Here is a 13,670-nt window from a genome sequence, read left to right on the forward strand (position 1 = left end):
AAGATTTCATTCATTCTTCACTGCATATATATTCAATGTGATTACTCCACGTGGGATTCTTGTGAAGCTGGCTGCACTAACTGTTGATTTTCAGATATATTTGTGTGTGTGTGTGTGTTTATTTCATTACCTTTGGATACATACTTAGGATTGATCTGTCTGGGTCATATGGTAGGTCTGATTTTAGATTTTTGGAAATACTGATTTTCATATTGATTTCCATAGTGGTCAGGCTGATACATATGGAGACCACAGCAATGTTTCTATAACTCTACCTCCCAGCCAGTAGTAGTCATTTTTTAAACATTTCTGGTAGACATCCAGACAAATGTGATACTGAAGCTCAATATTGGTTTGATTTTTATTCCCCTACAGGGAATACTGAACAGTTTCTGATCTGTACTGACAATCTTTGGTGAAGTTTCTACTCAGTTCATTTGCTCATTTATTAGATTATTATTAGATTACTTATTTTTTGCTGCTTATGGGTGGGATTTTTTTAGGTCTTCTTGTGTTCTCAATATTAAATCTGTGTCCAATAGATAAATGGTTTTTCTCCCATTCTCTTATGTTATGACTTTTTTTTTTTGCCAGTCCTGGAGTTTGAACTCTGAGCCTGGGCACTGTCCTTGAGCTTCTTTTGCTCAAGGCTAGCACTCTGCCACTTGAGCCGCAGCACCAGGTCTAGCCTTTCTGTGGATGTGGTGCTGAGGAATCAAACCCAGGGCTTCATGCATGAGAGGCAAGCACTCTACCACTGAGCCACCTTCCCAGCCCTGTTCTCTTTGTCATGCAGATTCCTTTTCTGTGCAGTAGCTTTTAAACTTGTTGGAAATCCTACTATTTGCTTTCATTCATATTATGTAATGCTCTGCAGGGCCCGCATTGCAGAGTTGTTTTCTCGAGGAAGTCAGTGGCCTGGTGTCAAACTAACACAGTCCACGACCAGCTCCTCCTATCCCTTGGGGTTCTGTGTTCCTGTGCTGAATGTTCTAAGATCTCTTGACTAGACCCGTACTCGCTAGTCAAGTTGCGGCATTGACTCTGAGAGTCCATTGACACCAATGACATTCCCTGCCCAAGGACTCTAGGAAAAGAAATGAATATGAGAAAACACCAACCCCTGATGATTTCTGAAAGCCAGAGGTGCACATGTTTCAGTAAACCGTGATGGTTACTGCCAGTTACTGCTCTGCTTTGACTGTGGTTTGAGAGTCACCCAATGGCCCGTGTGTCTGTGCCTATCTGCTTAGGTTACACTTTTGGGAAGTAATGGAGCTCTGGTGACGTGAGATCTGGTAGGTAGGCTTTCCCTCTCCCCCGCTTTGCTGGTCCTGGACTCAAACTCATGGCCTAGATACTGTCCCTGAACTTTATTTTCTCAAGGCTGGCACTCTACCACTTGAGCCACAGCTCCACTTCTGGCTTTCTGGTGGTTCGTTGGCAATCAAAGCCTCACAGGCTTTCCTGCCTTGCTTGATGTCAAACCATGATCCTCACAGTTCAGCATCCTGGATTACAGGTATGAACCACGGTGGCCAGCACTGGGAAATAGTCTTTATACCATCGCTTGAAGAGGACTGTGTGAGATAGCGGAATGAGGTGACCGAAGAGAATCCCACGGGCCCTGCTGTAGGACAGGAGCATGCAAATATGCTGATCTTACAAACTCTGCATTGAACCATAATCTTCCAGATCTCAGCTTCCTAAGCAGCTAGGATTACAGGCATGAGCCACTGCACTGGGTTTGGCTGATGCTTGTATTTGCTCTCTGTTCTGAGGTTGGAATCGTGTTTCATTATTATCTGGTGTTCACATTTATTTCAGATAAATGTAAGAAGTAACCATGGTTGAGTTTCCATTCTTGGCAAACAAGAGAGACTAAAAGGTATGTTTACAGAGGATACTCTGAGCCTCTGAAGCACAGGTCCTCATTCCCAGGGGTATTATTATGCAAGATACAGGGGGTTCTGTGGGCCACTCTTTGCACATGAGCTTTGATGACTGTTCAGACCATAACAACAAAAGGAACATGATAGGGTAAATACATAAGCATTAATATTTGTGACTTTTGTCACTAAAAAGGGAGATATTAGCCAGGCACCTGTGGCTCATGCCTGGTATCCCAGCTATTCAGGAGGCTGAGATCTGAATCATTGTTTGAGTGTAGCATTGGCAGGAAAGTCTGTATGATTCTTATCCCTAATTAACCACCAAAAACCTAAAGGGGAGCTGTGGCTCAAGTAGTAGTCTGAACAAAATTGTAGGGACAGAGTTCAAACCCAGACCCTGAGTTCAAGCCCCAGGACTACCACCAAAATGAAACTTCAATGTATGATGGGAATTTTTTTGGTCATTTGTGGGGCTTGAACTCTGGCTTGGGCACTGTCCCTCAGCTCTTCAGCTAAAAGCTACTGCTCAACAACTTGAGTCACAGCACCACTTCCAGTTTTCTGGTAGAATTGGAGATAAGAGTCTCACAGACTTTCCTGCCCAGGCTGGCTTTGAACTGTGATCTTCAGATCTCAACCTCCTTGAGTAGCTAAGGATGACAGGCATGAGCCACCAGCGCCCACCAAGAGTTTTTGTATATACAAAATTCCCATTGACTTTAAGAGCATATAAAGTCAATAGATTCATGTAAATATGCATGAATTAACTCTCTAGAATTAATATAGATTTGATAGTAATAGTTCCTGCCTATTCTATGCCAAAAGATATAGTAATAATTACAAAGGAGTTTTAAAAATTCAAAAAGAGCCGGGCATTGGTGGGTCACACCTGTCATCCTAGCTACTCAGGAGACTGAAATCTGATGATCACAATTCAAAGCCAGCCCGGGCAGGAAAGTCCGTGAGATTCTTATCTCCAATGAACCACTCAGAAAACTGGAAGTGGTGCTGTGGCTCAAGTAACAGAGCACTAGCCTTGATCTGAAGAGCTGAGGGACAGCACCCAGGACCAGAGTTCAAGCCCCACGACCAACCAAAAAAAAAAGGAAATAGTGCGTTTGTGAGTGTAGCAAACTCCCTTGACCAACTGTAAATCTACTGGCTTGGTGCATTCTGTAATAATGGAGTAAAACTTTAATAGCAATATAGAAAGAGGATATGAATGGAAAACTGAAAATTGTGGCATAACTCATCACAACATGATATAAATAGGAATGTGGAATGGGCTTGCAATAAATATGCCATAAAACACACAAGAAAAGGACAAGAAAACAGAGTAATGAAGTTGCTTAAATTAAACCAGTTGGAAGGAATCCACCCTCCAGAGGATGAAGAGGAAAATCAAGTTCTACTTCATGGAATGCTTAAAGAATTGTAGTTGACCCAGTTGTAGTGGCATATGCCCGTAATCCTAGCTCTCTGGGGGCTGAGGCAGGCAGGATCACAAGTTGGAGTCCAACCAGGGTGAGTTCTATGCTTTATAGTGAGTAGCTTTTTGAAAAAGAAAGGGAGGGAAGGAGAAAGAAAGGGAGAGAAGGAGGGATGGGGAGAGGGGAAGGGAGGGAGGGAAGAAAGGAAGAAGGCAGGGAGGGAAGGAGGGAAGAAGGCAGGGAGGGAAGGAGGGAGAGAAGGGAGGAAGGAAGGAAGGAAGGAAGGAAGGAAGGAAGGAAGGAAGGAAGGGAGGGAGGGAGGGAGGAAGGAAGGGGGAGAGAGGGAGGGAGGGAAGGAAAGAAGGGAGGAAGGAAGGGAGAAAAGGGAGTGAGAGAGGGAGGGAGAGAGGGAGGGGGAGGAGGAGGGAAGTGGGGAGGAGGGGAGGAGTATTCAATGTTTGATTCAATGCTGTAGAGCCCATGAACACAGGCATGCCATGAAAACTTGCTCTCATGGATTTCCTCTGAAGAGCTTCCTCAGAGCCCCCATGAGGTCCTTGTTCCTCAGGCTGTAGATGAAGGGGTTCAGCATGGGGGTGACCACGCTGTACATCACCGAGGCCGTGGCACTCGAGTGTGAGTTCTGCGTGGCTGAAGAACTGAAATACACCCCTAAGCACGTGCCGTAGAATAGAGACACCACGGAGAGGTGAGACGCACAGGTGGAAAAGGCTTTGTACTTCCCCTGCACGGAAGAGATTTTCCGGATGGAGGATCCAATCTTACAGTAAGAGTAGAGGATGCCCGCCAGGGGCCCACAGAACAAGAACCCTGCTGCAAAGAACATGACCAGGTTATTGGGCATGGTGTCTGAACAGGCCAGCTGGACCACTTGATTAAGCTCACAGAAGAAGTGGGGGATTTCCAAGTCTGTACAGAAGGAGAGCCTCAATACCATCAAGCTCTGTAACAAGGAATTCAGGGCACTCGTGATCCAGGACCCCAAGAGTAGCAATCCACAGAGCCGGGGATTCATGACAACCGTGTAGTGTAAGGGGTGACAGATGGCCACGAAGCGGTCATAGGCCATCACGGTCAGGAGGAAATTGTCCAAAACCCCAAAGAGTATGAAAAAGTATATCTGCATGATGCAGCCTTCATACGTTATCGCCTGGCTGTGGGTCTGGATGTTCACCAGCATCTTGGGGACGGTGGTGGAGGTGAAGCAGACGTCCACCAGGGACAGGTTGGAGAGGAAGAAGTACATGGGCGTGTGCAGACGGGGGTCGGAGATGGCTGCCAGGATGATGAGCAGATTGCCGAGCACTGTGATTAGATACATGGCCAGGAAGAGGCCAAAGAGGATGGGCTGCCATCTGGCGTCCTGTGAGACTCCCAGAAGAAGAAATTCCGAGATATATGTATGATTCTTCAGCTCCATGTAGTTTATATACCTGAAACAGACAGACACACAGACACAGACAGACAGAGACAGAGAGACAGAGATGGGGACAGGAGGAACCAGAGGCAGAGAAAACAGAACAAAGTCAGCACAAACCTCACCTGAAACAAGCGCTTTCATGGATTCCACAGTAAGAAGCAGGTGGCTGTTTTGTGAATGAATCTGCTCCCTGACGATTGCTGGTTTGGATCTTCAGTATCAACGCTCAGCCCTTCCTCAACAGGACCTATATCAAAGATATGAATTGACGGCGTCTGTGGAACACACTGGCACCGTCCGGAACATGATTTATCAGAACTCACACTCAAATGTCCCTGACACCTAATGAGTAAGAATGAAAGCGCACAAACTAAAAATACATGTGGACTAACACAGAATTATAGAACTGCGAGACTGTCACAGCTTATCAGGTGGGAGGAAGGAGATGGGGAGGATACAAGACATGGGGAATGTCCGTGTGGGGTGCGAGTTCAGACAAAAACAACCTGACGGTGACCAGGGGAACCCCCCCCTTGAGGGACTCACAAAGTCATCTGCAGCAGTGTGAGCCTGGCAGCAGGAACAGCCAGTGCAAAGGCCCTGAGGAAAGTGCTTCTTTTTGATAGTCACAATCAGTCACATGACAAGGCCATTGGCCGAGGTACAGAGTAAGGAGAGCCGGCCCCACAGAATAATGGAGAGGGCCTTATTCAACTATGTCAGAAAGACAAACGGACACTCCCTGACCAGACATTGTTCCCTTTCATTGTTGTTATTGTTAGTTCCCAAGGTTGGGAATGATGAGAGACAACGCGGGAAGGGTGTTATGGATCAAGATGCATTGACTTGGGCTGGGAAGGTGGCCCAGGGGTAGAGCGCTCGCCTCGCATGCCTGAGACCCAGGGTTTGATTCCTCAGCACCACACAACCAGAAAAAGCCAGAAGAGGTGCTGTGGCTCAAGTGGTAGAGCGCTAGCCTTGAGCTGAAGAGCTGAGGGACAGCGCCCAGGCCCAGAGTTCAGGTCCCACAAGCAACAACAACAACAAAGATGCATTGACTCATATATGGATATGGTGAATTAAAACTGAAGTACTTTACCTTTAAAAGGTTGTACAACTAAAGATAATTTTTTGTAATTCAGAAAAATGAGTCCAGATCTCAAAGGCAAAGGTACTGGGACAGTAAAGTATCACTAGAGTTTACTACACAAGGGGAATCTAGTTAAGGTTGGAAAAATGATCTTGCCTTTTGCTCACCTTTGCAACTTTACTCCTGAACTACTGGTATCTCTGACTCAGGCAATGTGAAAATAGGTAAGGAAAAAAATGAATTGAGGGGCTGGGAAGGTGGCTCAGCGGTAGAGTGCTTGCCTTGCATGCCTGAGGCCCTGAGTTTGATTCCTCAGCACCACATAAGCAAAAAGAAAAAGGCCAGAAGTGGCGCTGTGGCTCAAGTGGTAGAGCGCTAGCCTTGAGCTGAAGAGCTGAGGGACAGCGCCCAGGCCCAGAGTTCAGGCCCACGACCGGACCCCCCCCCCCAAAAAAAAAAAAAGAATTGAAATGCATCCTGAGCTCAAAGGCAAAATATTGTGTGATTTTGTTCATAGATGGAATCTATATCAACCATTACCACCATCCTCACCACCACCAGCATCATCGTGATACGTGGATGTTAAATGGGCACTGCTGAAGGGAAGGACTGATAGATCTTCCAATATCCCCTCTTCCCAGAGGAGATAACAAGGAGTAGGTCTGGCAGGAGGTAAATGTTATCAAAGCAAATTATCACTCCCTTATCTGGGAATAGCATAACAAAAGTCACTACAAACTATGAAAAAGAATGGATGAGGAAAAGTGAAGGGTTAAAAACTAAGAGTAGTGTAGGCAAGGTTTGATCAAGGTTTATTATATGTGTGCATGTAAATATCGCAGTGAAACCCTTTTGTACAATTACCTTGTGCCAATAAAAATTGAACCAGTCTGGAAACCAGGGGCTCACACCTGTAATTCTAACTTTCCAAGAGACTGAGGTCTGAGGATCGAAGTTCAAAGCCAGCCAGGACAGAAAATCCTGTAAGATTCTAAGCTTCAACTTAAAAAAGCAAGAAGTTGAGCTACAACTCAAATAGTAGACTGCCAGTGTGGAGTAAGAAAGGCTAAGCACCCAGGCCCTGAGTTCAAGCCTCGGAACCAGTGCAAAAAAAAAAAAAAAAAATTAACAAAACTAATGTAACCCTACTTAGTGATTTCTTTTGCCTTTTATTCTGAACCACATATTTTGTGTCACCATTTGGAATATATGGAGCTGATTGTCCTTTCTCTAAAAGTCATTTTTACCTTCAAAAACTACATGCACATGTATGCACACACACACACACACACACACACACACACACATACACACACACACACGTGAGGGTCTAATGTGTTCATTTCAATGTCCTGTTCACTCACATTCACCCTATTAAAGTAAGCAGATGCCACAAAACCTATGTCAAATAATCTTTCTCTGGGGCGATAAGGTTTTCCTCATTTGTAATAATTAGAATATGCCTAGAAATCTACAAGCAAACCCAATGTATGGTAAAAGACAAAAACATTACATTTGGACATGGTAAATTAAACAGCACTCTAAACATCCACACCATGAGAACAAGGGAGGATATTCTTAGGAGAGGATCACAAGGGCTCAATAGCTTTGTGTATATGATCATATAAAATGAAGTTTATTGAAATGAATTCCAAGAAATGGAAACAAGAAGGTTTTTTATTTGTGGTGGTTCTTTTTTTTCCCTTGTTTTTCTCCCTTTTGTTGCTTGTTTGGATTTCTGTACCTTTTGTCCTGTAAGTATGTTTATCTGATTTGGTGAGGAGAAGAGGAAGCACAGAAATGGTGGGACAAAGAGTGAACTCATTCAGCAGCGATAGTCATGAAACACTACATTGGAAACAAACTATACAACTTGGGGGGAAGGGGCGGAAAGGAAAAGCCCGGAGAAAATGTGGGAGAGGTGACACTGTTCAAAAAGAAATGTATTCAATACCTGACTTATGTAATTGTAACCCCTCTTTACATCACCTTTACAATAAAAAATATTTAAAATAGGAAGTATTAGCCAGCATTCTAATATTTAAATATCTCACACACATTTGAAGTTGGTGTTCCATTTTTAGTGTGACCTCTTTCAACCTGGGTTTGAAAACATCTAAAAGATCTGCTCAACACAGAGAGAAAGCAACAACATTAAATGTCCCTAAGGGATTAAAAAGTTCTAACAAGATCAATTAGTCCCTGAGAGACTGGAAGGAAGGAAGAAGAAAAAAGTTCCTGATCCTGGCAGCATTCCAAGTCCAAGACTAACCCTTTGAGAACAAATAAAAATAATGAACTATCAGGAATAAATCCCTCAAGATACCTAAGTAATATCATTTTGTGGGTGCTAACACATTGATTATACTTCATATGAAAAAATAGCAAAATGGAGAGAATAAGCTGAAAATTCTAAAAAGAAAATAAATCATAAGGCAATCTGGGACATATTTATGTGAAATATTAGAGGATATGTTCCCTGGGCTATTTAATATTGATTTGACTAACTGGTTTTTTTTTAAATGCATACATTTGGTACATAGTGATTGCACAGATTATAATTAAACTCAGAATTAAACAGAGTACAGTTGTGAGAAAGCTACAGGCATACTTCATGGAGGTGAAAAAATCATTGTGATTTAGGTAAAGACAAAAAATCCATTAGAATATTAGTGTATCATTTGTAAAGAAATGGAAGGAACTGAAATAAATTATATTAAGTGAAATAAGTCAGGTTCAGAGACACAGAAGTTGCATGTTTTCCCTTAGATGTGGAAGCTAGAATTAGTTTATAAAAATAGGGCTGGGCAAGAGCAGAGAGACAAATGGTACATGGTCTCCCTGATAAGTGGATGTTAAATCCAAAATGTAAGGAGATATGACAAAGTAACAAGACTCAAGAAACAAAGGACCTCTACTCATCTGGTCAAATCATTACTAAATGACCCCATGCTGCTGACCACAAATATGGTATATATGTACACATCAGAGGGAAACTAGGAGGAGGACACAGAAACAGGGGAAAACATACAACAGCGGGACCCATCAGCTGCACTGGACATTGACCAAAATGAACTAAGTAACTCAATGGCAGGGATGGGAGGGAGGGAACAAGTGGGAAAGAGGGAACAGCTAATGTTATGCAAAACAAAAGAAATGTACATATCACCCAATGTGGAAGAAATAACTGTATTGTCAAAGCTCATAGAACTCATAAACTTTATAGACCACAATAAAGACAATTTGCCCCATGCTGGGGAATAAAAAAAAGCTCAGGGACAGCATGCAGGCCATGAGTTCAAGCCCCTGCACTGGGGGAAAAAAAAAGCTAAAATAAGGGAAAATAAAACTGGAAACAGTCATAAATGTCCAACAATGGAAGGGGACTGGTTTAGTAAGTTATGGTGTAAAATCATTTAAAGAGTTGCATGTATATTTATCATATATTAATAAAATTATACATTGTGTTAACAAAAAATAGGGCTGAGAAGGTGGCTCAGTGGTAGAGTGCTTGCCTTGCATGCATGAGGCCCTGGGTTTGATTCCTCAGCACCACATAAAGCAGTAAAATCCGGAAGTGACGCTGTGGCTCAAATGGTAGAGTACTCGCCTTGAGCTGAAGAGCTTAGGGACAGTGCCCATGCCCAGAGTTCAGGCCCCACAACCAACAACAATAACAACAATATATGTGTATACATATATATATATATATATATGCATATGTTGGGTAGTATGCAAGTGCAAACAAACGTATTAACTGAAATACAATAGATTGGAAGGAGAACTCAATTAGTGGAATTCCTTGGAAAGGCAAAGTCAAAGTTCACCAAAATAAACACCAGGAAATGGGTACTTGCAGGAGGTGGGTGGGGTCAAGGGGAGAGGGGTAGATGAATAAACACTAGAAGGAGGAGAATTAAGTCATGTATATTCTAGAAAATTAAGAAATGTGAGGGAAGGTGGGTATTGGGAGGGGTTGGAAGAGATGACATTGATCAAAATGCAATGTACTCATAAACTACCTTGTGCAATGCCAACTCCTTTGTACAACTAATTAAAGATAATTTAAAAAATACCTCTGATGAGAGAAATATTTCACTGAGTTAAATCTAAATCTTTCAATGGCCAAAACTGTAACTGTAATTGTAGAGTAATCTCTAAGTGATGTTAAAATGTTGACATGGGCATAGCATACTCAGAAGTATATCAAAATGTTTCTCCATCTCAGAAATAAGCTAAATCCATCCCAGTGACTACAAACAAGGCCACACTAAAGCTAGCAGCACAACCATGTTCACTGCAGCATTATTTACCATAGGTAAGATATGGAACCAACCCAGATGCCCCTCAGTAAGTGAATGCATCAAGAAAATGTGATATACATACACAATGGAGTTCTACACTTCCATCAGAAAGAATGATATTGTCCCATCATAAGGAAATGGAAAGATCTGGAAAAAAATTATATTAAGTGAAGCAAAGAATGTAGGTTGCATGGTTTCCCTCATTTGTAATAACTAGAATATGTCCATGATATTCCTAGTAGAGGTCCGCAGTAGCCCAATCATGAGGTGCATATAACCGTATATAATGAAGCACATCAAAATGAACTCCAACAATTGTGGGGGAGAAGAAAGGAAGAGAGAGGGAGGGGAGGGAGGGAGGGAGGAAGGAAGGAAGGAAGGAAGGAAGGAAGGAAGGAAGGAAGGGAGAGAAAGAAAGAAAGAAAGAAAGAAAGAAAGAAAGAAAGAAAGAAAGAAAGAAAGAAAGAAAGAAAGAAAGAAAGAAAGAAAGAGAAAGAAAGAAAGAGAGAAAGAGAGAAAGAGAGAAAGAAAGAAAGAAAAAAGAAAGAAAGAAAAAAGAAAAAAAGAGAAGCCATCAGTTCACTGCATGTCTATCCTCTGTTCCTCTTTTCCTACAAAAGACATAAAACAAATGTGCTAATTGTATTGAACTATCTTTGAGCTCTCCATTTGTCTTCTAACTGGGCTTCTATCATCACTCTCCGGTCAAGAACCACGCTGTATGGCTGAGTTCAGTGCTGCCCACTTCCCCACCTTACTGCTGAAATCAAACACATCAATGGATTCCAACAAGCAAGCAAGCAGTCCTTTCAAGTGTGAACGGGCTGCACTGACTCGCAGGTGACCTTGGGTAAGGGTCCTTGTGTCTCATGTCTAAGAAGGTCTCTGGAAAACCCTGTTGGTTTCTCAAACTCACCTGGGTAGATTTCCTGAACGACAGGATTTTCTATGTGGAAAAACAATGCCTTTCCTTGGCAGTTGATAATGGAGATTTCAGCGACGTAGACAAACAGGACAGCAAAATGGGGTCAAGCATCCATCCCCAGGCAGATGAGAGCTCCAAGGTGAACCACCATATCCCGTCCAGACAAAGGCTGCGCACACCCAGGACTATAGCAGGTCTTCACTCAGTCGGTGTCATCACCAGACACATTCCTCTCTTGTTTATCCAGCCTTGGCTGTATCTCTGTCCTGTGGGATCCTGTGCCACATGGAAGGCAATTTTCCTGCTGATTCCCAAGACACCAGCTTCACCATTCCACGAATCGGTCATTATTGCCTCTTCTCCATGGAAAGTTCTCGCTCAGAGACGGAACCTCTGATAGCTACATCCCAACCTTTAATCATCTTTATTTTATTGTAAAAGTGGGGTACACAAGGGCTGCAGCTGGGTAAGCCAGGTAATGAACACATTCCTTTTTAAATGGTGTCTCCCCCTCCCACATTTTCTTCCACTTTTGCCCCTGCCGACCCCTCTCACCCCCAAGTTCTACAGCTCATTTCCAGCACGGTGTCTGGTGAGCATTGCTGTTGTATTGGTTCACACTTTGTCCCACCCTTACTGTGACCCCCTTCCCTTCCCCAAATCAGATAAACTTATATACAATACAAAGTGTACCCAAAAAAGCAGAAACAGCCATAAAGGGGGGAAATGGAAGAAAAAGAGGAACCCCAAACAGTACAATAAAAAAAAAACTCTTGTGGGCTGGGAAGGTGGCTCAGTGGTAGAGCGCTTGCCTCGCATGCATGAAGCCCTGGGTTCGATTCCTCAGCACCACATAAGCAGAAAAGAAAGCCAGAAGTGATGCTGTGGCTCAAGTGGTGGAGCGCTCTCCTTGAGCTGAAGAGCTGAGGGACAGCACCCAGGCCAGAGTTCAAGACCCACGACCTACAAAAAAAATGCATTTACAAAAACCTCTTGTTTCGATTTCTTAGAGTTCATTTTGTATGATCATATGCACAGAGCTACTGAGCCCTCATGATCCTCTCCTAAGAAGATCCTCCTTTGGTTTCACTGTATGAAAGCTGTGGTTGTCCATGGATGAAAAGTTTTACAAAATGTGAGTCCATCAATAAGATACATTGCCACACAACATTGGGGTTATTTTTGTTGTACACAAAGCCTTTCTGGAATTCTGTAAACCAAAGGAGAGAGAAAAATCTGCAAAAATATGTATATATATATATATATATATATATATATATATATATAAAATGGTCAGAACAACTGGAAAAGGCAAGTGTGTGAATAGAAATATCCAACTGGGTAAGAAGACATAGTAACATAAATAGATTCAAGGCATAAATGGGCATACACCTTAGCAAAATATATTAGAGGTCACAATTAACATGTTAATGTATGGCCACAGACGTGGATGCGTAAACTCCAAAAGCAATTAAGAATTAAGAAGCCAATGGAAAGATAAGAGAAGAGTGATCATTTAAAAAATGTGGAAATAGAGGGGGGACCAAGATGGCGACGGGGCAGTAGGGAAACGCCACAGCTCTCTCCAACCAAAAAGAGAGTTCGAGTTCCAACGCTTAATCTCCCCGAGAGACCGACAACAACAAAAAGACGAACACTCAGAGAAAAACCAGAGGCGGAGAATAACAAAAAAGAAAGAGGAAAAGAATTTCAAAACAGAGAAAAGCGAAGACCCCTCCCCCAACCTTTACTGGCCGCGCGGCAGCGCGCCAAGCCGCCGGCCAGCCGGCCCGGCGGGGGCTGTGGGAGCCCCAGAGAAACAGCAGAGACACAGGGGGCCACTTTCAGAACATCTGGTACTGGTTTGCAGAACAGCAGATCACCAGGAACAGAGAAACCTACCAGCCGGGAGTCTCCACGAGGATCCCACCCCCACCCCTCACTCTCCACCCGAGCAGAGAGGCTCCATCCCGCCAAAGTCGCTCGGCATCAGCAGAGTGACAAAAGGACCTGCGGCAGACCACCCGGCCCGCCGGATCGCGATCGCAACGATCCAGCACTCTCCACCCGAGCAGAGAGGTTCCATCCCGCCAAAGCGGCTCGGCGCGACAAAGGGTCCTGTCTGCAGACCACCCGCCCGCCCGATCACGATCGCAACAACCCGGCGGGGTCACTTGGGCCCCAGAGGTACCGAGAAGAAGCTGCCTGAGCGTGGACACTCTTGACCCAACAGCTTCGACAGAGGCAGAGACAGAAAAGAATCACACAGAGCCACCACCGCCCAACCCAGCCCGGATTGCAACAACAACTGACGACCTACACCACACAGAAACAACCAGCTCCAGGGTGAGTACCCCACAGGGGAAGTGTATCCCTCAAGGGAGACCAGAGCTGGAGGGAATCCCCAGACCCTGACCTAGACTCCCTACCCCAGCACCCGGACCACAGGACCCACTAAAACTGGGAACTGTTTGAGAGCTCCACCAGCCCGTGGAGCACACTCAGCTGGCCAGGCTAGAGCAAGAGCACCCCTGGAAGGGAGCTTAAATGCCCAAGCCAGGAACAGCGCCCCTGGGTCAAGACTACCA

General features: G+C 44.0%; 1 protein-coding gene across 1 annotated transcript; it reads right to left on the reverse strand.

The window, feature by feature from the left end:
- Window positions 1-3,833: 3,833 nt before the first annotated feature.
- LOC138808821 (olfactory receptor 7A40-like) lies at window positions 3,834-4,763 on the reverse strand. The gene has a single exon (XM_069995029.1). The coding sequence runs from the start codon at window positions 4,761-4,763 to the stop codon at window positions 3,834-3,836; it is 930 nt and encodes a 309-aa protein (XP_069851130.1).
- Window positions 4,764-13,670: the final 8,907 nt, after the last annotated feature.

This window comes from Dipodomys merriami, unplaced genomic scaffold, assembly GCF_024711535.1.
Source record: "Dipodomys merriami isolate MVZ:Mamm:240054 unplaced genomic scaffold, mDipMer1.0.p SCAF_477, whole genome shotgun sequence".
Taxonomy (NCBI): domain Eukaryota; kingdom Metazoa; phylum Chordata; class Mammalia; order Rodentia; family Heteromyidae; genus Dipodomys; species Dipodomys merriami.

Bases quoted from the DNA above. Each gene is read 5' to 3' on its own strand.
- LOC138808821 (XM_069995029.1), bottom strand. From the start codon at position 4,763: ATGGAGCTGAAGAATCATACATATATCTCGGAATTTCTTCTTCTGGGA.